Consider the following 23,897-nt stretch of genomic DNA (forward strand, 5'->3'; position numbering starts at 1 on the left):
AAGTCTGGCATATGCCAGGTAACAGTTTAAATAGAAATTGTCGCTGGTTCTAACCCAATTTCTTATTTAAGGTATATTATCTTTTTGACCTAAGGTTCAATTGTATAAGTTAGTCAGATACTCTTCCCCAGGTGTGTTCAAAGATCTCTGGGCTAGTCGCTGGCTCAAACCAACTTTGGTATCTGAAAGGCTATTAGCCCAAAAAGAAACAACTGTCGCTGGTTCAAACTCACTTGCTGTCAGACGGTTTAGTAACTATTGGGTGCTTCCTAGTCGTTCACTCTGAACTCTGGCAAATTTTTTCTAGTTCGTTGTTGTAAGGCCTTATCGAAATTCAAGGATCTGCGGGGCAGCTTCACCTGGTGCAAGTTTTTCTTGCTTGGATTAAACTTTCTAGTTAAAAAGGATTTCTTTTATATGAAATATGCTGCCTTTCAGCGCTTCCTGCCCCAAGTTTTCTGCTTGACTTTATGCGTCTGCCCACCATCCTACCTCCCTCCCTCCCTCCCTCTCCCTTGATGACGCGCTGAAAGCCTGAGAGCGCCCCGGGCAACACAGCTGGAGTATGATGAAGGCGACAGCGATGCCGGCTCCTGCTTATCATAACTTTGGCATCTGCCTCCTGCTCCAGCTGCAGCTGCACAGGTATTAAATGCCAAGTAGTTGTAAAGTTTTGTGCAACGTAAGCGGAAAAGTCTTGTAAAAACCCAAGTGCGTGGCGGAACAGCTCCACGAAGGGGTTGGAGCAGGCGGGGCGGGTATCGGGTAGCTGGGGGGAATTCAGTGGAGTGACTGCAGAATTTTCACAACTTCTCGGCAACAGATAGCGTCCAAATTTAATGACCCTTTATTCAATAAAAAAAACTGCGTGAAGCTGTAAACTTTGCAGCTAGCTGCATTTAAATGCGCTCGAGCACGCGCTAATGCGTATACCCTGTAATTTAGAGGCAACATGCAGGGTAGCCTCTCAGATACTTATCCAACTTCTCGCTTGAGCGAAGCATTTGCCAAAAATTCTGCAATATTTAGCTCTTTTCTAGCAAAACCTATTAAATTTACAATATGAATACAAAAATCTATAAAATAAATAATAAATACAATTTTTTATGAGTTTCTCTTTGCAAGAGTTTACCATTTGCCATATTTGCTGCCAGATATATATTTTCGCAATAAATTCTAGAAAATATATTTGATTTTTTTTACAAAACTATTTTAAGCATTTTTTCACTTTTAAACCCAGAAAGTTATGTGAATTGCATTTTTCTGTTTGTGCTCAAGCAATTTCAATATGTTTTAACTATTGAATATTTGTTCATCAAAAAAAAAAAAATTGCAATTAAATTTAATTATTTTACAACATTTCGTTGCGAATATTTCGCAAGTAAATTGTGTTTATTTGCTTTAACGAGAGTTTATAAAATTTTTGATTTACCATTTTGTTATTTTGCGCAACATAAAACTTGTTATTTATGGCGCACAATTTCAGCTTGTAAGTTTGGTCCAATTAAAATAAATTTATTTGCAAAAAAAAAATGGAGAAAATGGAGAAAATGCAAAACTAAAAACCAAATAAAAACGGAAAAACTATTTGGAAAAAGCTTAATGAGAAATATGGGCAAATGTTTGCTTTGGGCCAAGCTGGCAAGCAATAAAAATTGAGTAAATAAAATTTGTATTCACTTTAGATAATTTTGACGATTTTTCAAATCAAGGCAGGCAGACACGCACACACACTCGCACACACTCGCACACACACACACACAGACGAGCTGCTGGAAAAGATTCCGTTTCGAAATAAACACAATCATGTGCAAACGTGTTTTCAAATGGATTACATGAATAAAAGATTTATACACGTAAGGTAAATCAGTAGCGGGTTACCAAGTTACACAGACAGCAAATCGGAAGACATCTTGTGAGGCACCTGGATACGCCCCTCTCTGCCCCCCGCCCTCACTCACTGTCATGGCAAAAGGAAGACGTGCAGGTGAAAATATGCGCACATGTAAGCAAATTTCAAAGGACCAAATGAAAATCCCACAGCCAATGCTCGCAGCTGCGGCTGCCAGGCACAGCTACAGATACATCTACAGATACAGATACATCTACACTTACAGATACAAATACATTTGCAGGCGCAGATACTTTTACGAGCACGGCTTTAGCTACAAAGAAACACGTGTATATAAGGCTGCCTTTTTTTTATTGATTTGTTTAGTATTCTATGTTTATGTGTGTGTGTATGTGTGTGTCTTTGTGTATGTGTGTCTTTGTGTGTGCATGTGTGTGTGTGTTAGCATTTTGATTTCATAAATATGAGTGTGTTTTTTTAAAATTTTATTTACAGCAGCCGCTAAATCGAATCAACGTAAAAACAGCGTAAAATATGAGATTTACTTGCACACACACACACACGCACACCACACACCACACACACACAAAGCGCGTTTAAATTTAATCAATTTCATACACCCATGGACATATACATATAAATATAGTTGCATATATATTGAAGTATATGAAAGAGCAACAGGCAATCAGCGCCTCAGGTATGCGGGATAATAGGCGGGATACGCGGCGTATGAGCCATAATAGACCGGCGTATACGTATACGAGGCGTACGCCGGATAATAGCCGGCAACAGGCACCGCCGCTGCCGCTGCCGTCGCAGCAAGCCAGGTGCCGCCGGGCGGCGTTGCATATCCAACTGGCGTGGCAGCCAGCAAATGGGGCTTCGCCGAGCAGCCAGTGTTGAGCAGGGCCAGACAGAGCGCCAGTGTGAGCTGCCAAATTGATAGCAAAATGATGAGTAAAAGATACACACACCCAGGCACACACACACACACACACAGGCACAAGCACACACTCGCGCACAGTTTTGATTAGCAACAGCTGCCCAACACTCACTTTGAGCAGCATATTTTGTTTTTTTTGTTGGTCCGGCCAAGTGTTGCGCGTCTGATATCCAAAATTTGATTGACTGAAACGTCGGGCATGTCAATCATATTTATAGCCTTCTCCAGTTGTCCAGTTGCCCAGTCGTCCGGCTGACCAGTTGCCCGGCTGCCCAGTCGTCCGGCTGACGTCAGTTGAGAGAGCGTGAGAGACACATTAATATGTCGCTGTGTTCTGCTGAGCGCAATAAAAGCGCATAAATTATATTGTAATTCTATTTGATATTGTTAAATAAAAGAATCAGCAGCAAGAGGTACGACAAAAAATGTATTCTCATATGTTAATATGTGAATACCCTAGAAAAGTGCCAGCCAAAAGCATTTGGAGACTTGAAGTGGCATTTGCTAACAATTAATGCAATTGTTTTCTTAATCAAGCTCTAAAATCACCAAAAGAAACACTTTAATTAAGCCAGCAATTACAATTATATTCCGCCATTTACCAGCACTGTTTTGGGCATTTACTTAGCTTGACTTGTCAAAACAGGTTGCTATTTCTTTTAGTTACTTTCAATTAATTATTCTTCTTCGTATTTCTTTTAACTACCTTTCGGTCTCTTTCAACATTCTTTCGAATGGTTTCTATTCAACTTCCTTGAGTCTCTCTTTAACAATCATGTCATTCAGTATTTCCTTAACAATCAGGCTTCATTTTCTAGCACTGTTTAAGGGTTCTATAAAAAATACGCTCTTTGTTTAAGTTAGTTGCACATTTATCAAGCAAATATTTTCTTCTACCAAGTTTGTTTCTATTTAACCTCCTGCAGTCTCTCCTAAATAACCACATTTCGCTTGACAACACTAATTTTAACAATTGTTATAAAGTATGGGTAAGTTCCTAATTTGGTTATAGATTTCTTCTGCCTTCCATTGTTCTCTCTGTTATGGTACAGTTATCTACTTTTTACTTTAACACGCATACATAGTTTTCCAACACTGCTGCTCATTAATAGCAACTGCTGAACTGATCAGCAAATTCGTATTACCCCACAATAAATGCCCCCTTTTCTAGAATTTGCAAACGTATCGCTTTATATCGGCTACCATCTTTGGATTGCCATTTATTACAAACAGACCGCTGAGCACATCCACAAAGTCTCGCCCCTGGGCCCGCTCTCTATCCCTACCGGAGCCCATACGCCTGTTGAGCTGCGTCTCGGTTGCCTTTGTGCATAAGATATTTGCGTTTATTTAGACGTTGTAAAAATTATAATTATGTGTGCGTGCCGCGCATGCAAATGAGCCCAAAATCGAGTAAATAAAAAGAATGAATGCAGAATAAAGGGAAGAAAAAAGCAAGACCATATTTTGCGATCAATTCTATTAGATAAGCCCTGAGGGTGACGCCTAAAGGCGTTGTCTCCCAATCAACACAGCTCTCTGGGCCACAAAATTTGCAACTGAACAAACAAACGTTGATGATGATGTTGTTGTCAGCTTTAACTATGCAGAGAGTGAGGACGAGAGAATAGTTCTAACGAGAGGGGAGGAGATAAAGTTAAGCAACATGTTTCACAAGCCATAAATAATTAATTTATGCAGCCGCAGACGGAACTGGGAACGTTGTGTGCAAAATGCCTAAATATAGACCATAAATTTGCATAGTCAAAAGCTGATGAAGCCATTTGCAATATATGTATAGGCACAGACAGTGCACACTCGTTACAATGAACTAGTTAAGAAACTGAAAATTATTCAAAGGAATATATGTGTATAGGGAATAGTCTTTAACAGAGCTCTAGCCACTGTCGTTTATTGAATAGCTACCCAACACTGGTTGGTATTTTCACTCGTTAAGGTGAATAAGTTGAAAAATGAATGTTTTCAATCAGTGTATATGTATAGAGTAGTCTCTTCATTAGATCTCCAGCAAGTGTCGCATATATTGCAGCTATGCAACACTAGTTGGTATTTTGCATAAAAACATTCATATTTTTTGAGTATTGCTTTAAACAACTGTTACCTCTGGCTGGCTTATATATTTTTCAAGATGGCTTAAAAATGTGTACGTAACTTGAGGTAAATAAAATAAAAATTGACAACGCTTTCAACAGACCTCGGTCATTATGGAAACTTTCCAACACTTAAGCATTTTTTTAAATACAAAAACTTCATCCTCTTTTGGAAATCATTTGTAGTTTACTTTTGATTTCATTGAATATTTCTTCTCTGTAAATATTGCTTTCTGTTTTCTGTACACTTTGGGGCTGTTGCACTGTAGCTATGCCAGCATATTTGCGCAGTTTTGCGGCAGCTACTTCAACTTTGTGGCAAGTTCATTGACCAGCTGCAATTGCAGCTTGACCACGCCCACACCCACGCTAACCGCACGACAATTGCAAACAACAAGAACTTGCGACGGCTTTTGGCGACAGTTCATTTTATTTCCGCTTTGCTAGCTGCTGCTGCTTCTTTTATGCCCTTTGCTACTAATTTCAGCTGCTTACAAAATGGCGGCGGCGCGTCTCGCGCAGCTGGCAGCCATTTTTGTTTCTCGCTCTGCATTGTTCAGTGTTGCATAATTAAAAAATATTAGCTGCTGTTTACGAGTAGATTGTTTATTTTTATTTTGCTTCCCCTCAAACATGCCACAACTCCCCAAGGCTATTGTTGCTTTCACCCGGCTGCAATTTAATAAAAGCTTGCAAATTAAATTAAATTACGCGCAGCTGGAATTAATTTCTTAAATCAGTTGCAGCTAAAGACTTCGGCTTTTATTTAATTATAAATTAATATGCTTATTTACAATTCAAAGTATTGGGTCGCTGATAGATACCTTATCTTAGCGTAGAGGTCCTCTTGAGCTGCAGGTTCTCTGAGCGCCTGCTCGGCCTAGAGCTGTCCAGCAGGATGCGTCTATAAGTCCGCCAACCGTTCACACGATCGAACTCCTGCTGAAAGTAGTTGCGACTTTTCGGCCAGCGTGTGAAATGACAATGGGCCCGATAGGCGCCCACTAGAAACCCCAAACTATTCACCCTCACCTTGGGATATTTGGGATGCCTTCGCAAATCCCCATTTTTCTTGTAATATATGAGACATTCGCGTCGCAGCTGTCGATTGCGGCGCTGCAAGTACATCAGCTCTGCATCCAGGGCCTCACGCCTGGCCAACTCCCTGGGCGACTCCTGGCAACCTTTGTCCGCAACACTAGCCGAGCGCAGAGAAGTGCCCAGCACAGTCTGCTTATCCTTATTATCTTCGTGTTCGGAAATTAAGCTCGTGTTTTCCTCCAGAAATTCACTCGCATAGGAAACACAATAGCTGGGATATTCTTCTGTAAGCGAAGCAGCCTTTAATCCCTTGTGCTCCATTTTATTGGAGTGGGATTTACAGCAGGGCTCATCCATCTCTGAAGCTGTAGCGCTCATCCTTGATTCTGGCAAGGATTTCAGGTCATTTACGGGTTCAAGAATTGCGTTCAGTTCCTGCATTATTTCACTCTCGACCTTATTCAGTATACGATCTTGAGTTTTTGGACCAACCACCTCGTCTTTGTAGCACTCATGAGAATCGAATGTGTCATAAAGGATCTGCAATCTTTCGGCTGGCAGAGAAATGTCACAGAAGTTATCCTTGCATTTAGATGTTGTGCTCCTGAAACCTCTGCAGGACAATTTTGGTACATGCCTGAGGCTCGGCTGGCGTACAGTCGTTGTCAAACCTTGCTCTAACTGAAGCCAGGCGCAATCCTTGATCCCTTCTTTATGGGATATCTCCTCACTCTCGTGCTTCTTGCACAGCGGCGACTGGATTTGCGTGGACTTGTCTTGGCCCTTAACGGGCAGACCCGTATAGCTGTCCAGCACCTCGTTTAGGTCCTTGCCCAGGTTGCGCATATCGGTGAATGGCACCTGCAGATGCCCGATCTCCTTCAAATGGCCGTACATGAGCAGCATCAGGCCATTTCTGGCCCATTTCTGTTGCTTGGACGCCGTCCCAAAGATCTTCAGCCAATAAGCTATGATGTGCTGATCCGAGGCGCAGGCCGCCTCCTTGAAGACCTTCCTATATTCCACATGCTGTTGCTTGAAATGGCGATCCAGCCACTTTTCGTTGGGCTCCTTCATTTTGGTCAGGTTATGAAATGAACTAAAAAATATATATTTATTTGTATTGGAATCTCGAACAAGCTCTATTTGTAGTCAGCCTTGGGTCACCAACTGCTGTGCCTTAAACAACCTATCAAGGACGCCGTAGTAGGCCCTGACAGGATTATGATGGCTGTCTCCAAGCGTACTACGCATAACTTTCCCAACCGCAGGCAAACGTGGCAGGAGCTCAAGTGGAGCTACGAGTGCCATGCACCTTGAAGTGCCAGAACCAACGCCATGTCATTTACAATAAGCACAAGAGCAACAGCAGCAGGGCAGGGCAGAGCAGAAGGATGGGCTCACAGCAACAAAGCATGTGGTTTGCCTTGCCACGCAAATTTTCATTAGCGTTGCGCGCGTATAAATTAGGAAAATGAAGCAGCCGCAATAACAGCAGCAACGGCAGCCACTTGAGTGCAGCAGCAGGTTGGGTCTCAGACTGGAGCCTGCCAGTGGGTGGCCTAACCGCAACAACAACAACACGACAACCAAGAGCTAGCAATTGTAGGTGCTGCGGTCTGTGGCTGCTGTCAGCTTCAAAGTTGTGTGTGGCCTGCATTAATTTATATTGTTAAGCATGAGCTAGAAAAAAGCACGCACAACCTGTCCAAAAACAAGGCAAAACCTGGCTTGACATGTGCTCACAAATTCAAAACAAAGAAGAAATCGCGACAGCTATTTGGCAAGTCTTTATTAAGTCTTATTCGCAAACAACTGCAATTTCAAAAGCCATGTGACAACACTTGCTTTTGAAACTTAAACTGGCAGCTCTGCCTGCTTAATGCGTGCATTTGAAATTCAGATGGGCAGCACTGTCTTCGCCGCAGCATGACAACAGAGAAAAGTGCTATGGGCAGCACTGCATTATAAGCTGCTCACTCACATAAGCTGGGCAGCACTGTCTGGTAACACTGACAGTCTGCAATGCAGCTAGGCAGCACTTGGCCAGCTAAAAAGCTTGTGGCAACATTGCTGCATTAGGGCTGGCAACGCCGTTTGTGCTGCGTTTAACAACACTGAAAACGAGAGGCAAACTCTGCGCACGCGTTTTGCACTTTTAGCATTGTTCAAAATGGATTTTAATTTGCAGCACAAATATCGCAAAAGTCAAATAAATGGCACCATTTATGTGACAACATGCCAGACCCTGGCCGCAGAGCAGCTCGCGGATCTGGAATCGGGCGCCGGCGAGGTGTAGTAAAATTGATAACATAATGCAACATTTTGAGTAATAATTCGTGCCGCAAACATTACAGCTGTTTCTTACACGCATTCACAAGCGCAGCACGCCGGATCACATCATGCAGGTGGCCATCGAACTGGGCGACGTTTATATGCTCCGCTTCAAGATCGATTTCTCCGGCTGCAGCCGTGGCTACGCCTATCTGCAGTACATTGATGTCCAGCACAAGGCGCTCGCCCTGGAAATGTTAGCTTATTCCAACTATCTATATAAATATATATTTTATTTAATTGGGTAATTTGCAGCCTGCAGCATCGCTTCCGCGTGGCCCGTCTCAAGGTGCAGGTGCGCGAATCGCGCAATCGGAAGACCCTGGTGCTCAACAATGTTAACCACCTGACGCCGCTGCAGGTGCACCAGGAGTTGCGCCTGGTCGGCCACTATATCAAGCTCTCCGTCTACGAGTATCAGCCGCAGCGTTACATCTATCTTATCCTCTATCGCAATAACGACGAGGCCGCCCTTGCCCATCATATGCTGCGCACCCGAATGTCCAATTTTGGCGCAAATGCGTTTATCGATTGGCTGGACAAGGGTCAGCCGTTGGACAAGGATCAACCCGTTGACCCATTGTCGACCGATTGCTGTGTCCAGCTGCCGCGCAACGGCCACGCCTTGGACCTGGAGCAGCTGCAAAATGTGCCCGATTGCATTTGCTTTAGGATTTGAGTGCAATATATGATGGAAGATTCTTGTGAGTGTCCTCTAATTGAAAAAAAAAACAACTGCAATTATACTTTTCTTTCCTTTGTGATTATAAATATTCTGGGTGGCCCGTCAAGCCCGCCTCCATTCATTTCGTGCTCTTCATTTAGCCGCAGCCGCTTCTTGAATTCATTTAAAGTCAATGGGACAGACTGAGGAGTCAAGCAGCTGGTTTTCATATGCAAATTAATGCAGTGTTCATGTGAATACCCTTACAAGGGGTAATATCACATTGTTATGCATTGTCCGTCTGTTGCTGTGGGAACTAATATATTAGCTTCAAAGCTTAAGACGGTTTTCTGATCCGTCTAAGTCGAATCGAACTCCTATATAAAATCTATTGTTTGAAAACTTATCTTATCTTTTCTAAAATTAATAACTAAATAGTCTAATTATGAGCCACAATATGCTTCTAGCATCTAAGCTTAATCCAAATCAACATTTGATTACCATTTATTTCTTATATCGTAACAATCGGTGGAAAAATAAGTTAATATCTTAGCCAATCTTGTCACTTACGAGTATAATCATGTTTTCTACATTTAAGCAACATTTTATCAACATCGGACTACTATATCATATAGCTTTTTTTCTTATCTAAGAACATGTCCCAACCAGACCTGACACCTACGAGTTATATTGTTTTTTACAACTAGATCTAGATCTATATATATCTACATCACATAGTTCTATAGGAAGTATCAGTAGAAAACGTATGGAACATATTTTAAAGATATTTTAACCAGATCTGGCATTATCATGCTTTTCACATTAAGGGAAGATTTTTCTATCTTCTATATCTATATCGGAAGTACCGGTAGAAAAATGAGTTTTAAAAGGATTCTTCTTTGACCTTATCTGTTTTTCGAGAAATCCTGCGGTCTTGGCATTTATGAGTTGTATAAAGCAAATGTCATCTATATCGGATTATTATAGCATCAATAGAAATTGCTCGAAAATTATATAAAAACTATTCTGTTTACTCAAAATACCTTCAACAAACTGAGCAATTACTTAGCCAAGCATTGTTAAAAAAGAGGATTGGTAGCAAACGGACCTAAACAGTCGGAAATAAAGCTTTTCCGTAAAAGCATTTCCAAGAACTATGTCCACAAGGGTATTAAAGCATCGACAAGTCGATGAAATGTTGACTTACATTGTTGTTGTCCTTGTTGTTAAGTGCGGCAACTGTCTGGTAACAGACCGGGAGCTGTCATCTGCCACATGCCACTCCCAGCAGCCGAGCCGGAGTCCGGGGCAATGCAAGGACCTGCGGCATAATGCAATTAAATGAGTGCATTAAGCGGCAACTCCCGCGCGGAGCCGGGCTCCACCTGCCGCACAGGTAACAGTTGATCGACAGCAACTTCGGCCGGCGGCGGTGCGCTCATCCATCAAGGTGTGCGCATTCTAATGCGATTGTCAGCGGCTGTTGCGGATGTTGTGCCAAAGCGGAAGCGGATGCGGATGTTGCGCTGATGTCCTTGTCGTGTTGTCCCTATGCCGCTGCAATTAAATTAGAGCTCGAGCAAATCGAAATGCAGCCGCTAACAGCAAAAAAAAAAATATAAGCCCAGCTGCGTCTGGCAAGAAAAATGTTAATAAATATTCATTAGATGTTGGCTAAGCACAAGTGTGTAGGAGAGCGGGGGCGTGGCCAGACATGCGGCTGTTGTTGTGCGCGAAATTTGCATTAATTTGTTAATTCAAGCGCAAGTGCCACGCCCAACCGCCTCACTTAAAAGCCATTAAAATTTCAAAGGCTTTTCCCTCGGCGGGGGGAGGGAAAGCCGTGTTTTTTCGGTCGCAATTATTTGGCTTAGCTTCGAGCTTCATATTTGCTTCAGTCAAATGTTAAGCCGCCCGCGCCCCGGGCAGACTTGTGACCCATTTTAGCCAGGCCAGGAGAACTTAGCCTAACCCGCTTTTATTGAAGCAAGTGCCAATATTTATTTTGCGCCCCCCCGCCCCCTCTAAACAGGTGACACAGTTTGCTTAAGGTCTTTAAGGCGTCGCACCCCAACGCTGGCTGTGACTCCGGGGATTTGGGTCAGAGATTATATGCCTGGCATTTGGATAGAGCTGCAGCAGCAGCAGCGACTTTTAAGCGGAAAGCGAAAGTTATGCGAATATTGTGCTGCGGCCTTTGAGCCCAAGATTCAGCTAGGTCTTAGCCCACATTTTCGCCGGCTTTCTCGTGCAGCTCTCTCTCCAAGCCACGGCAAAGAGCATTCCAGATGCGATTGTGGCAACCAAACTACAGAGTCCAGCACTTAGTTTTTTTTTGTGTGGATGTTGATTTTTTAAGCAACTTGTCTTTTGGCCAGTTCCCCATTCGCCAAATGCCATTAACAGCATGCGTCATGCATATGCATGCTCTTTGCTTTTTGGTTTCGTTTTGTTTCCTCTTTTTTTTTTTTTTTTTTTGGCCAGGATGCACTCGCAGCTCCAAAGAATCCGCTGTCGCAGCTGCGGTTACAAGCGACAGAGCGGAAAACATGCGAAAAAATCAAGGAAAACATTTTTAGTCAAAGTTCATTCAACAGAACTTTCAAAAATCATTCCATGAAAATATGACTTATTAGCAGCAAAGCTCTAGACATATTTTATATCAAGAATAAATTGTCTAACTAATATAGAATACTATATAACACTAAGTGAGAAGATTGATTATGCATGTATATATGTAGGTATACATGTAATTATGTATGCATGCATGCATGTATGCATGGCCACTTATGCATGCGTGCATATATGTATGTATGTATGTATGCATTATGGATATATGAATATATGCATGAATGAACGTATTGTTTCTATGTAATTATGTATGTTTGTATGTATATATGCACCCATGTGTATATGTATATATGTATGCATGTAAGTTGACTTCTATGCCAATAGCAGACCAATTTGTTTTATTGCGCGGCAAATTTTAATAAGAAAACATATTTATTAAAGCTGCTCTCCTCCTCGATTCTAAAAAATTTAAGTACCGGCAGGCTTCACCTATGAATTAGGCGCAGGCCGGAGGCCGAAGGTACACCAAGGGGGCGAAGCAGGACGCGTATGTATGTAGGTGGGTACGTATGTGTGTATGTATGCACGCATGTATGCATGTATGTATGTATGTATTTATGCATGTATGTATGTGTGTATGTATGTATGTATGTATGCATTTTACTTACGTGTGTATATTTTTGCATAGAAATTATAAATCAAAGTAAGCTTCGCGTGCATCAATTTAGAAATTTTACCTATGTCTAAATTTGATATTTAATTAAAAATGGTTTTCAAACAAAATGTGTAAACAGAAACTAAGTTGAGCAAGAAAAAATACCAAACGTGAAATACCTGATGCATAATTTAGTTAAGCAATATTCCTGTTTCTTGTTTTTGGCATAAATATGCGTACTTCAAGCATTTTTAAGCTGTGGAACCAAATTAAAATGCTGCGCCTGGGGGTTAATGCTGGGGCCGACTATTTCGCACCGGATGCCATATTTTATTAATCAATTCAATTTTGGCACCAAAAAATTATGCACACTTGCGGAACCCGACAGCCGAGTCCTGCGGGCCATAAATTGGTAATGACTGCAGGCTGGCAAAAGTTGTGGCAATATTTTTATAGAGTTTTTTTTTTTTTTTGGAGGGAGAGTTGAGGGCGTGCTTAATCGCCATGGCTAATGCGTCAGAAGCCGGTGGGATAATTTGTGTTGTTGTTTTTTTTTTCGTTTTTCTGAAATTAATGAAAAAAGTTGCGGGCACAGTTGTGGGTTAGCTGTGACTTTGACATAAAGCACAAACAACGACAACAACAACAACAACAGCAACAACAATATTTATGTAGATTTGCATGGTATCCTTGGTGTCTGTACTGTGAAATCCTTGAGGTATTATTAAAAGTTCCTTGCTGTCCCTTAAAAAACAACCAGCTGTGAGCTGCGAGTTGCTGTTGCTTTACTGTTCTTCAAATGAGTTTATGAGCGTGTCATGTTTTCCTTGTTGCTCTGTTTATATTGCATATTAAATAAATTTTGGCAGCACAACAATTCAGCTCTGGTTCCTTCTGGGTCTTCGTCAGCCCCACCCAACCGACTCAGCCCAACGCCGCTCGTTGATTCTGTTTTCGTAACTTTGCTTGTTGACAATAAAATAACATTTTGCACTCACTTAGCCCAGCTGGTCCTTTAGCTTTTTGCGTTTCAAGAGTTTTAATGAAAAAAGTTTCGACTGCCATAACCATATTTATATTTAGTACTTGTACGAAAATTGGCCCCTAATAGAGTTGTGTATGCCGACTGTTGACAGACCACCCAACCCCCCCCCCCCCCCCCCCCCCCCTCCATTTCATTTAAACGCATGCCAATAAACACAATAAAAACACTTCATCATTGCTTGAATTTCTTGCCCGGCAAAAAGCCGGCAGCTCAACTCAACCATCTACGTGGCCATCATCACAATATATATTGAGCATACGCAACGTGTGCCCGGTCGCTGGCACATCACAGCGGGAGCCAAAGCTGAAGCCGGAGTCGCAGTCGTAGTCGAAGCCGGAGCTAAAGCAGCAGGCGTTGAGTCCTGGCAGCAGCTGGAAAGCATTGCTCATAGCTTTGGCTGATTGTCTGTTGCTCTGGCGCTCACTTTTCGCTCGGGCCATTGAAAATCAATCAATAAAACTCCAAGCGAAGTCAATCGTGAGGAATGTTAATACCCTGCACATTAAACAAATGAGTTGCGAGTGCTTGACAAACTTGCATATGCAATTGGTAACAATCAGAATATGTGTTTCTTCGACTCTATAAAACATATATGCTGTGTTTAAATCCAAAAGAAGGCGCTTATTAAAGACTGTCTGTCTGATCTCAGGAATTACTCAAACAATAAGCAACAAATTTGGTACGTTTATTCGCACATGCACTAGATTTATTTTTTTATCAAGAACTTTCAATGCGGTTAAGTCTTTTCTCGAGAAAACCCATAACTAACCACCTGATCTCAGTTGCTACAAATTGTAGATTATATTTACCTAAAATTAAGAAAAAACATCGAAACAGTGTCTTCTCCATACTTTATATAGGGTATCTCTTAGTTGCCTACGCTCTTGATTGGGCAAAATGTAGTTTATACTCACCTAAATTAAGAAAAAAAAGTAGACTCTTTGATCTCTTTGATGCTCTTCACCGTACTTTAGCTGATATATAGGGTATCTATTAGTTGTCTACACTCTTGCTTAAGCACTGACATGTGCACAAACTTATGTACTCCTGTGCTATGTGAAGTTTTCAAATGCTATGCGCAATATTGGAGCAGCTGCTCATACTTGGGCCAACATTCCAGCTGAAAGTCGACGTCGGACAAATGGAGAAGCGTTCAAACTGACTGACAAATCGATTATTTGCAAGCGTAAAATAAAGCATTAAGCGAAATCAAATATATAAAATCAAATCAAATGAAATCAAATAAAATATGGTTTTACCATAGACACCACGAAGTTCGTGCCGCTCAGCCTTGGCTGCAAGCCTTGGCATATTCCACGAAGGATTCGCGGCCCAGTTTAATTTCATTCGAAAGTCGCCTTTGCCGTTGCCAGGCAGCTGTTCCTCCTCCTTCACTTCCTCCTCCTTCTCGTTCTCTTCCTCGACTCCTGCTCGCTGCCAATTTCATCTACTTATTTCGCATTATTTATTGCGCCACGGAAAGCAGCAAACGCAAAACTTTGCATTTGCCGGGCTACAAAAAAATAGATATATATATATATTTTCCAGCTCTTTGTCCGAGCCAAACACTTTCGTCTACAATTTTGCAGCAGAATTTCATTATCAACGGATGTCGCTTAAGTGCACATTGAATTCAATTAAGAGCCAACACATGCAGAGGAAAAGAAAAAAAGGGGGGACTGGGCGAATGCTCTGTAAACTATATTTTCATGGTTGCCAATTGAAAATTGCATTATGCAATATACATTTTGCATAGACTGTGCATTCCCTCCATCCCCTACATACACACACACACACACACACACACACACACTTCTTGCTTTGAACTGGCAAAGCCAAAAACCGCAGCTCAAACCCAACATGAGTTCGGGCTACAGATCATATCAAATATTTTGTTGCTGTTTTCTAGAAACAGTTGGGTTAAGCAGTAAATAAAAGTTAAATAAGCTAACTAAATAAGAGCAAAAAACAAGCCCAAGACAAACTATTTTTCCTGAGCCAAGTCAATTGTCATAGCTCTCTTATCGGATGTAAACTTGATTAAGACTCAAATTCTATTTGAAACCACCAAAAAATACCTTTTGAGGTTGATGATAATTTTAAGCTAATGGAAACAGTCATAACTATTTTTAAGTTTTGGTATATGCATATTTTATTATTTTATCGTGACTTTGACATACAAACCTTGCATTCTTATATTTGTTATTATTCGTTATAATTAATCCTCTATTTTAAAAATGTTTATTAATCAAAATATCTGTTATAATCGCCCGCTGTACTGAAAATATTGCAAGCCTTTGATATTTTCATATACAAAATGCGGGCTACATTTTTTATATATACCCAAAGCTTACATCTGGCAAAAATGATTAGCTAAATGTAACTTATGGGTCCAAAATTATTTAAGCCTTAGGACTAGGTCTTTCTCAATAGGGTTTAAAACTAAGCCATATCATGATTTGTTTAATTTAAGGTTAGTTTTATAGTACAACAAAAGGAATTGAGGGTTCGGTAAACAGTGTAACAGTATTTTGCTTATTTATTTAATCTTTAATCTTAAGATCCTTTACTTAAAACGGGCACATAACTAATATTTATCAATACGCCTACTCACTGTTTTTCCTTCTCAAAGCAGCTCCTTGAAATTTATAATCTTTCATTATTTAACGCTTACAAACTGAAGCTTAAGGAAATTAGCCTCAATAATACTTCCGACTTGCCTCTCAGTATCTTAAATTGTTTATTTTCGTTGCGTTGAGACAAGTAATTAAAAATCTAGCACCAATTAAGGCCATTTAACTTGGGCATATGGCAATTACGGCTAGCTGGTCACACTTAATAAGTGCTAATTACGTACTTAACTAACTCGCCGTATTATAAGTTTTCATATACATGTCCTCTCTTTTGCGATGTAATTTAAAATCTAACTGCCGTTTACGCCTCCAAAGTTAAGCATTTGGCAATTATCTTTAACTGGTCACACTTAAGAATTGCTTATAAGATTCTCAGGCTGAACTGTTTTTAGTGCAGCGCCAAGAAGTTTCGCCGAGCCAAGCTTAGTTTCGCCTTAGCTCGCCTCAAAATTGTTATGCTGCATTGGCCAAGATGCTGTGTACGCTTCCTGCTTCCTGCATTCTGTCGTTTCCTCTGGCCACCGACCACGCCCCCAAACAGGCGGCAGCTGGTGCTGCTGCTGCGGTGGCCATTATTTCCTGTATTTAATTGCACTGCTCTCAGCTGCGGTTTTCTGCTACATTTGTTGCAGCCCGGACAACGATAATGTACTTTGGCCAGGTCCTCAGCTTAGCTCACCACACCTTACCCCACCACAGCACACCATACCACAGCACTACACACCTCGCCGCTGCGAACCTAACCTCAATTTCTGCTTTTATTTTGGCTGCTTTTCGCTTCTTTTTTGTTGCACTTTTTGATGTGCCCTATTGGGCATTTGGTAAGGGGCGGACGGGAGCGGAACAGCCATCAAATGATTTATACTTTAATAAGCGTGCACAGGACATGCAGAGAAATTAGATGTGCCCGGCCCCAGGAATACCAGGAGAAACGCCCCCGTTCCATTTCTTCCTGATGCGCACAAAAGGAATTTGCGCAATTTATGAGTGGAAAAAAAATACGGACAAAAAATGCCAAAGCAACGGCAAAAGAATTAAACAGCATGGCCAAGGATATTGCCGGCTTATCGGCAGCAGGATGTGCGCCTCTCTCTCTCTCTCGCTCTCTCTCTCTCTCTCTCCCGCTCTCTCTCGCACTCTCTCTCTCTCTGTCTCGCAAGTATTTGCGGCATTTTCGTGCTATTATCCTGACGAGAAAGGTGCGAAAACTTTGTGGAGCAAGGAATACCATTGACCTCAGCCAGCTGCCAACTGAACAGCGAAAACTGACACAAAACTCTTTCTTTGCAATGTTAAATGAGCCTTAGCTTTAAATTTGAATTTGAGAAATTTGCATAATTATCGAAGCGACGTTCGACATATTCATTAATATCTCAATTTAACGGTTGGATCCTTGCAAAGTTTTGTTAATGGAATTTCTTTGGACTAATCCAAAACAAGGGTAGAACATTAATTAATTGCTGTCTTTCTCAATCCCACGCATATTCTTTCTTTATTTTTGCCTCTCATTCCCTATTAGTCTCTCTCTCTCTCTCTCTCTCTCTCTCTCTCTCTCTCTCTCTCTCTCTTATTCTACTCTCTTTTGTTTCCTCTACTCACATTCTCATCATTCTCTGTCTTTCTCTTTGTCTCTTTCGCTTACTCTACGCTTTCCTTTCTCTCTCTCTCGGTCTCTCTCTCTCTCTCTCTCTCTCTCTGTCTCTCTTTAGATCCCTATCTATTGCTCGAACTCGAACTTTCCTCTATATCTTTATCTCTCTATCAGACGCTCATAAATACTCTATTACACTCTCCTACTCGTTCAAGTGTGCGGTATGCAAGTACAGCCTTCCTATGCGATTCTCAAAAATGCAACTAAGCATTACAGATTTTGATGTCGTATTTAGTGATAGTTAAATTGTGCTTCGTTAGCTTCCTGGGCTCCCTGCTTATTTAGGTATTCGAAATATATAAATATTTCACATTCTGACATTCAACAGGACTTCGAACAGAAAAAAAAAAAAACTATAAAAAATTTCGTAGATTCGATGTAAAAATTCAAACAATTGGCTAAACATAAAACTGTAGATCAGCTCGCTCCCATAAAAAATCGGTGAAAATGAGTGAATTGAACGAGAACTCACTGGACCGACATTTCGTGTCGCAGCTGCGAATGATGTGCGACGTCTACTCGAATAAGATAAGCAAGTCGGACTTTATGATTAGCCAGCGCTGGCTGCAGCTCTTCCACAAGGCGGGCAAGCGGGACAAATATGCCCGGAACTGTCTGATGCTGCTCATGTATGGCCAGCTGCGGGAGATGGGCAAGCTGGGCATGCCCTTTACCAAACTGGACAATGCCAATCGCCAGCTGGAGGAGGTGCTCAGCGACTATCAAGGTAGGCAGGAGGAGAAGGAGGACGAGGAGGAGGCGGAGCAGCTGCAGCTGCCGGTCAACGAAGCGAAGCAGGAGCCCGTGCCGAAGCCATTGCATCCGGCTTTGCCGGAGCTGCAATTGGATGTGCAGGATAATGAGGATGCGGCCTCGGCGCTGACAACAAATCTGTCCGGCTATAGCAACAGCACGGATCGCTTTATGCCGCGCGCTCCGGAGCTGGAACGCCTGGAAAGCGGCGACGGCGGCGGCGGGCCATCCATTAGCTATGTGCCCGACTCCAGCTTCGAGCTGCTCACGCAGCAGAATCAGGCACTAATCCGAGAGATCAACCTGATGCACGCGCGCACCCTGGAGAACGAGCAGCGCTTCAGGCAGGCCGACACCAGCTGGCAGCAGCGCCTGACCCCGGCTCAGATGGAGCTGCCCAAGCCGCGCGCCCCGCCGCTGTTGCCCAGGCTGGAGCGCGGCATGCTGCTGGCCATGCGCCGGCTACGGGAATGGACAGCAGCCAGTGGACCACTGAATTTTCTGCACATTTGTCTGCAGGATTTGCTGGACGATGAGCCGGCAACACGGAAACAGCTGTTCGAGCTGGATCGCCGGCTGGAGACCGTGCTGGACAATATGCTGGAGCAGGCGGGCGAGCGGCGCGAGAAGAATGTGCGCATGCTCTACGATCAGCTGTTCAAGCAACAGCAGGAGGCGCTCCAGAGCAAGCAGCAGCTGCTGCGTCATGAGCAGCGCGCCCTAATCCAGGCACGCCAGCAACTCCAGGCACACGTTCAGGATCTGAAACAACGCGAGCAAATCTTCTGGGAGCAGCAGGCGGCAGCCTCAGCGACCCGTCCATACTACACGTCCGATTCCCGACAACCCCCGGGCAGTCCCAGGACGAGCAGCTACCAGGCCAAACAGATGCCGCCATACGAGGAGCTGCTGCGCAGCGCCAACACCCAAACCATACGAAACGGCGCCGGCAGCAGCGGCACCGGCAGCGGCACATGCGGCTGCTCCGAGTGCCAGGCCGAAAGGGAGCAGCTGGCACCAACCACTGCATCCACGTCGGTGCAGCGCTCCAGGCAGACGCTGACCAAGGAGATATACGAGAAGCGCACGTGCCAGTACTGTGAGCCGCACGCCACGGAACAGCTGAAGGAGAAATTTCTGAAGAACGATGAGTTCAGCACCAAATGTTAGGAACTGACAATTAGCGCCCCTTTATATATACAAACTTATATATTTTCTACTATTTCTGCTAACAGTTCGACAGATTGTTTTTATTTTTGTTATTGCCGAAATCAATAGTTGCGAGAAGAAACAAACTCAAGCAGAAGCTCTCGTGCAGTGCTGCCCATTTAGATAATTTCCAGCTGAATTTGGCTATTTCCAGAGCTAACTTAGCTTGTTTTTTGGCCCTTCTGTACTATCAGCAAGCTAATTCCGCTAGTTTTAGCTGTTTTTCACATATGTTTTGGCCGTTTTTTTTTAAACGTAACTTGGCAGCACTGCACATGTGCATGTGTGTGCGTGTGCCTGTCAATTGCCAGGAACTGGACTCGCCAAAGTTTTAATGTAGTTTTAATTTGCTCGTAATCACTGGAAACTTGGCCAGGACAACGGAAGAAAAAAAAAAATCTAACGAAAACAAAGCACAACTTGGAACGTATTGCCACGCACTTGCCTGGCCTGGTGAGCGAAAGAAAACAGCAACAACAACAACAGCTTTGCTCGTAATTAGTTTTTAAGCACTGTGTGTGGGTGTGTGTGTGTGTTTGTGTGTGGCTGGCATTAGATATGACAGCATGCAGTTAAGCACTTCTTAACGACAATCCGGGCTGGCCTGTGTGGCTGCCGATAATGGCGCTGGGATAATAAGTGCAATTGATTTTCTTGCCAAGAGTTTGCCGCAAGTTGTGGCAGTTGGTGCCAGCCAAAGTGCAGCTGGATTATAGTTTACTGCAGTTTTCGCTATTGCGCTTAGAACTGCGCTACAGTGGTGTCCCATAAACTGAGCGTGCCCACAGTGCTGTCTAGTGGCTGTTGTAATTGTAGCACCAATCATTTTGCAATATTAAGCATTAATTTACGTTTTTGAAATTGTAATATGCTTGAAGTTTCTTTGTCTTAGAGCAGATTGAATAACATAGTGCAGCCAGTCTTAAGACAATTATTTCTCTCACATTAAGAAATGCGTTACAGTGGAGTCCCATAAATTGGGCGTACCCTCTGTAGGAGCTACAAGTTGATAAAATGGTTGCTCTCGAAAGTATGCAACACTTCTTTATATTAGCATACAAATTTCTCTACAGCCCCATAAACTAGAATACAGTAAGGTCTCTTTAATTGGTTCAATCTAGTTAAAAGCTATGCAACATTTTATATTAATCAACTCAATATAATTGCATGCTCAGTCTCGTAAGTAAATCATTTTTATGTTAGGTTTTGCAAAGTAAAATGTGTCACGCAGATTTTTAATAGTGAAAATCACCATGCTAGCATGCTTAAGAGTATGCTGCAATAAATATTAAAATACAAATTTAGTGCCCGCACTGAAAAGTATGCTACATTAAATTAACATAAGCTACTTTAAGGCCACATTTCTTTGGCCTTGCAAAGGTCTAAAACAAAACGCTAGAGATTTAAATAGAGTAATAACTTCCATATTTGACTGCACTCTACCTGTTACAGACCTGCAGCACGTTCTAATAGACACAAATAGAGCGAAAGTTCAAACGTTGTCGATTGCAAAATCTCATTTTTCTCTCATTTGTTGCCAAAAGTATTCCGAACATTTCATAAATTTGATATAGCAGAGCATTTGGTAATAAGTACATGACGGTTGGCTGAACTTCAAGCGACCGACCCATTCATATTTGCAGCAATAATAAAAATGAACATAAAAGTTGCGACTGCAAAAAAGTTGCATAGCAAATGCAGCTGCAGCAGCCGGCCACCCCGCGCCCATCCCCCTCCACCAACCAAGCTGCATGACAATAGCTCAAAACATGTAACACCAACTGTCGAAGCGCGGCGAAAAAGAATGCGGCGAAAGAAATAACTGTGCATAAAGTTTTTTTTTCAACTTTAATGATGCGCACAGACAGCGAAAACTTTGGTCAGACAGCAGGGGCTTACCGTTAGCTCTTGGTATGAGCGGCTGGCGAGGTGGGGGGGAGCTATAAACATAAAATTTGAGATTCTGGCTTTGTGGATGAGGAGTAACATTAGCGTTATAAAATTAATGACAAATTTGTGAGCTTATGCGAATGCATTGTTCCCAAAACAATTTCTGACTATTAAGCAGAAAGCGGCGGGCCGCGTGGTGTGGGGTGTGGGAAAATGTGACAAAAGTGAAAAGTCGCCAAGGCAGAAGCATGCTCGAAAATTTATGTGCGCAGCAAACCCCAAGCAATTACGCCAACGACTTAGTTGCCTTTTTGCGTTTGACAAAAAACCCGAGGAGCCACGGCTACGGCTTATGGGTAAGCGCGGGAGGGGGGGGTGGCAGCAGCAGCCGCGGCCGGCGAGAACCGCAACTTTCGTTTCATTGTTAAAGCGCTACACAAAAGTTGCATTTTCGCCGTTACTGCCAAGGAGCGAAAAAGCAAAGTGCACTACGTATCCATTATAACGTAGAAGCAGCTATTAAGAAGAAGAAGCATTGCGGCTAGAGCTGCAGCTAGAGATGGGTCGATATATTCAACACAACACGTACACGCACGAAATCTTTATATTATCTATTCTATTCTATTCTATCAATTAAAAACCCTATTTTTTTTTTTTTTTGTTTATTCTATAGTAATTAACTACAATCAATTTTAGATACATTTTTATTGAAGTATTCCAAAAATGAATACAATCACTTTTATATTAGCTCATTTATAAACATCTGTGTTAGTTTATATTTTCTACTTGACATGGGCTTGACACGAGCTTGATCTTTGTTTCGCAAACACACGACACGCGCCCAGCTCTAGCTGCGACTTACCATTGGAGTTGAAAATGGGCTGCTTGTTGCATTTATCACATTTTGCACATCTTCGCACAGGGAACAACGCTTAATGGCTTCCTGCTGCCAATGCAGCCATTGCGGCTGACAACAACTTTGCTTGGGCAGTTTTCTTCATGCCCCCCCCCCCCCTCCCTCCCAATTCATCGCCCCCACAGCATCCCAGTGGCTGCATAAAGCACGACACTTTGGAGACTGGAGCAGCTGCCTATATTGTGGCTCAAAGTGGTTGTTAGAATGCGGCCAGCAGAAAATTGGACGAGTTTCCATGGTCGTTTATGGAACATATTCACTATATTTACTTCTATACACAATTACAATGTGGCCTCCTTCTGGCTAAAATGTCGCTTGGCGAAGGTCTCGCCCACAATGAGCGGAAAGACCAGAGTGGCCTCGGCATACACCTTGACTGGGGTGGCCTCTTTGCGTATCTTGCCCCAGGATACGGCCTCGTCCGGTCGTGCGCCGCTGTCGCTGCCATCGAACTCGGAGCCTGTGTTTATGAAAACAGAATAATCGGCGCCGTTGCGCATCAGATTTGCATTGCAAATGTGATGCTTTATGAGGCCGCCGCCCACAATAATCATGCCGCTGTTGATTGCCTTGACGGCCATCGTGTTGAGTCGCCGCAGATCCGATAATATGTCCACAACTAGGCCAGGCTGGCGGAACGAGTGAAAGTACATCATGTCACCAAGACTCCCATCGGTTAGAGCGGGACAATAGACGGGTATGCGATTCTTGGCCGCCCAATAATATATGGAGCTCGGATCGGCAATACGCTCGCCCAGCCTGTGTATGATGCGTGAGGGTGACCAGACGGTGCCCTTGCTGCGCTGCTCCTCCAGCATCTCGTCTAGCAGGGGCATTAGCCAATCCTCAAACTTGCAGTAGTTGTCATTGGGCACCAGCAGATTGCCAATGCGATTTATGCCACGTTCGCGCAGCTCTCGTCCGGCAAGCTCAAAGGAGCCCATAAATGTGGGCGCCAGGCATTTAATGAAATCCTCCTCCACGCCGCCGGCCGTTGTCACAATGCAGTCGATCATGCGATGCTCGGCCAGAAAACGCAGCGTCTCCCGCATGCCCGACGATACCAGATTCGAGGTGTAACCCAGAAAAATGGTGCATTTAGTGCGCCGCCTGATAAACTCGTCCGTTTCGTGCAGATCCTGCTCCTCAGCGCCCAGCGGCTGAGCCCTGCAATCCAACTGCCTGTATATAGTATTGTGTAGTGTGGTTTCCAGAAAGCAAAACAACCTACCATTTTGTTGATTTCCCTTATGGCCAGGCCGAGATTCGTGGCCTGAAAGCCGGTGTGCGCATAGGACTCCAGCAGCTTGCTGTAGTTAACGCCCTGGTTGAAATCGTAGCCGTGCACCTGTGGTGTGTCTGCCGGTATGCGTTCGCTACGCTTGAGAACTGCATCTTTGGCAATTTCGGGCTCCGCTGACATTGTCAATTAAACCTTTTTGTTTTTGCGCGTTGTTCGTAACATGTGCAGGTGAAAAACAATCGAATGAACTATCGATAGACACAACTGAGTAGACTGTTTACAACAACTGAGTTTTCATGTTAATGGGTTTTTATCGGTTTTAGTTTTAACTGTTTCCAGTAAAGTGTGGCAAAATTAACAAAAAAAAAAAAAAATAATAATAATAA

The 23,897-nt window shown here is 43.0% G+C and overlaps 5 protein-coding genes and 1 long non-coding RNA gene across 7 annotated transcripts; 2 read left to right on the plus strand and 4 right to left on the minus strand.

Moving 5' to 3' along the window:
- Positions 1 to 2,186: 2,186 nt before the first annotated feature.
- LOC6622440 (uncharacterized) lies at positions 2,187 to 3,036 on the minus strand. 2 transcript variants are annotated; one of them, XM_002046377.4, is made up of 2 exons: positions 2,908 to 3,036; positions 2,187 to 2,783 (listed from the first exon to the last, which is right to left on the minus strand). In XM_002046377.4, exons 1-2 carry the CDS (start codon positions 2,917 to 2,919, stop codon positions 2,538 to 2,540), a joined length of 258 nt encoding a protein of 85 aa, XP_002046413.1. In that variant the 5' UTR covers positions 2,920 to 3,036; the 3' UTR covers positions 2,187 to 2,537. The 2 variants fall into 2 exon arrangements, with proteins under 2 accessions (XP_002046413.1, XP_070064426.1); XM_070208325.1 differs by having other exon boundaries at positions 2,851 to 2,983.
- Positions 3,037 to 5,731: 2,695 nt separating this feature from the next.
- Positions 5,732 to 7,024, minus strand: LOC6622399 (uncharacterized). Its single transcript, XM_002046378.1, has one exon. It carries the CDS (start codon positions 7,022 to 7,024, stop codon positions 5,732 to 5,734), a length of 1,293 nt encoding a protein of 430 aa, XP_002046414.1.
- A 557-nt stretch (positions 7,025 to 7,581) lies between these two features.
- On the plus strand, positions 7,582 to 9,091 carry tut (tumorous testis). The gene is made up of 3 exons (XM_002046379.4): positions 7,582 to 8,240; positions 8,305 to 8,477; positions 8,537 to 9,091. The coding sequence occupies exons 1-3, from the start codon at positions 8,121 to 8,123 to the stop codon at positions 8,958 to 8,960; spliced, it is 717 nt and encodes a 238-aa protein (XP_002046415.1). The 5' UTR covers positions 7,582 to 8,120; the 3' UTR covers positions 8,961 to 9,091.
- A 4,834-nt stretch (positions 9,092 to 13,925) lies between these two features.
- LOC138911129 (uncharacterized) lies at positions 13,926 to 14,705 on the minus strand. The gene is made up of 3 exons (XR_011416470.1): positions 14,476 to 14,705; positions 14,131 to 14,378; positions 13,926 to 14,025 (listed from the first exon to the last, which is right to left on the minus strand). It is a non-coding gene; the product is annotated as an uncharacterized lncRNA (long non-coding RNA).
- Positions 14,706 to 17,816: 3,111 nt separating this feature from the next.
- Positions 17,817 to 19,490, plus strand: LOC6622151 (uncharacterized). The gene has a single exon (XM_002046380.4). It carries the CDS (start codon positions 17,948 to 17,950, stop codon positions 19,421 to 19,423), a length of 1,476 nt encoding a protein of 491 aa, XP_002046416.1. The 5' UTR covers positions 17,817 to 17,947; the 3' UTR covers positions 19,424 to 19,490.
- Positions 19,491 to 22,506: 3,016 nt separating this feature from the next.
- Positions 22,507 to 23,774, minus strand: Dhps (Deoxyhypusine synthase). Its single transcript, XM_002046381.4, has 2 exons — positions 23,500 to 23,774; positions 22,507 to 23,446 (listed from the first exon to the last, which is right to left on the minus strand). The coding sequence occupies exons 1-2, from the start codon at positions 23,689 to 23,691 to the stop codon at positions 22,550 to 22,552; spliced, it is 1,089 nt and encodes a 362-aa protein (XP_002046417.1). The 5' UTR covers positions 23,692 to 23,774; the 3' UTR covers positions 22,507 to 22,549.
- Between the last annotated feature and the right edge of the window lie 123 nt (positions 23,775 to 23,897).

This window comes from Drosophila virilis, chromosome 3, assembly GCF_030788295.1.
Source record: "Drosophila virilis strain 15010-1051.87 chromosome 3, Dvir_AGI_RSII-ME, whole genome shotgun sequence".
Classification (NCBI taxonomy): domain Eukaryota; kingdom Metazoa; phylum Arthropoda; class Insecta; order Diptera; family Drosophilidae; genus Drosophila; species Drosophila virilis.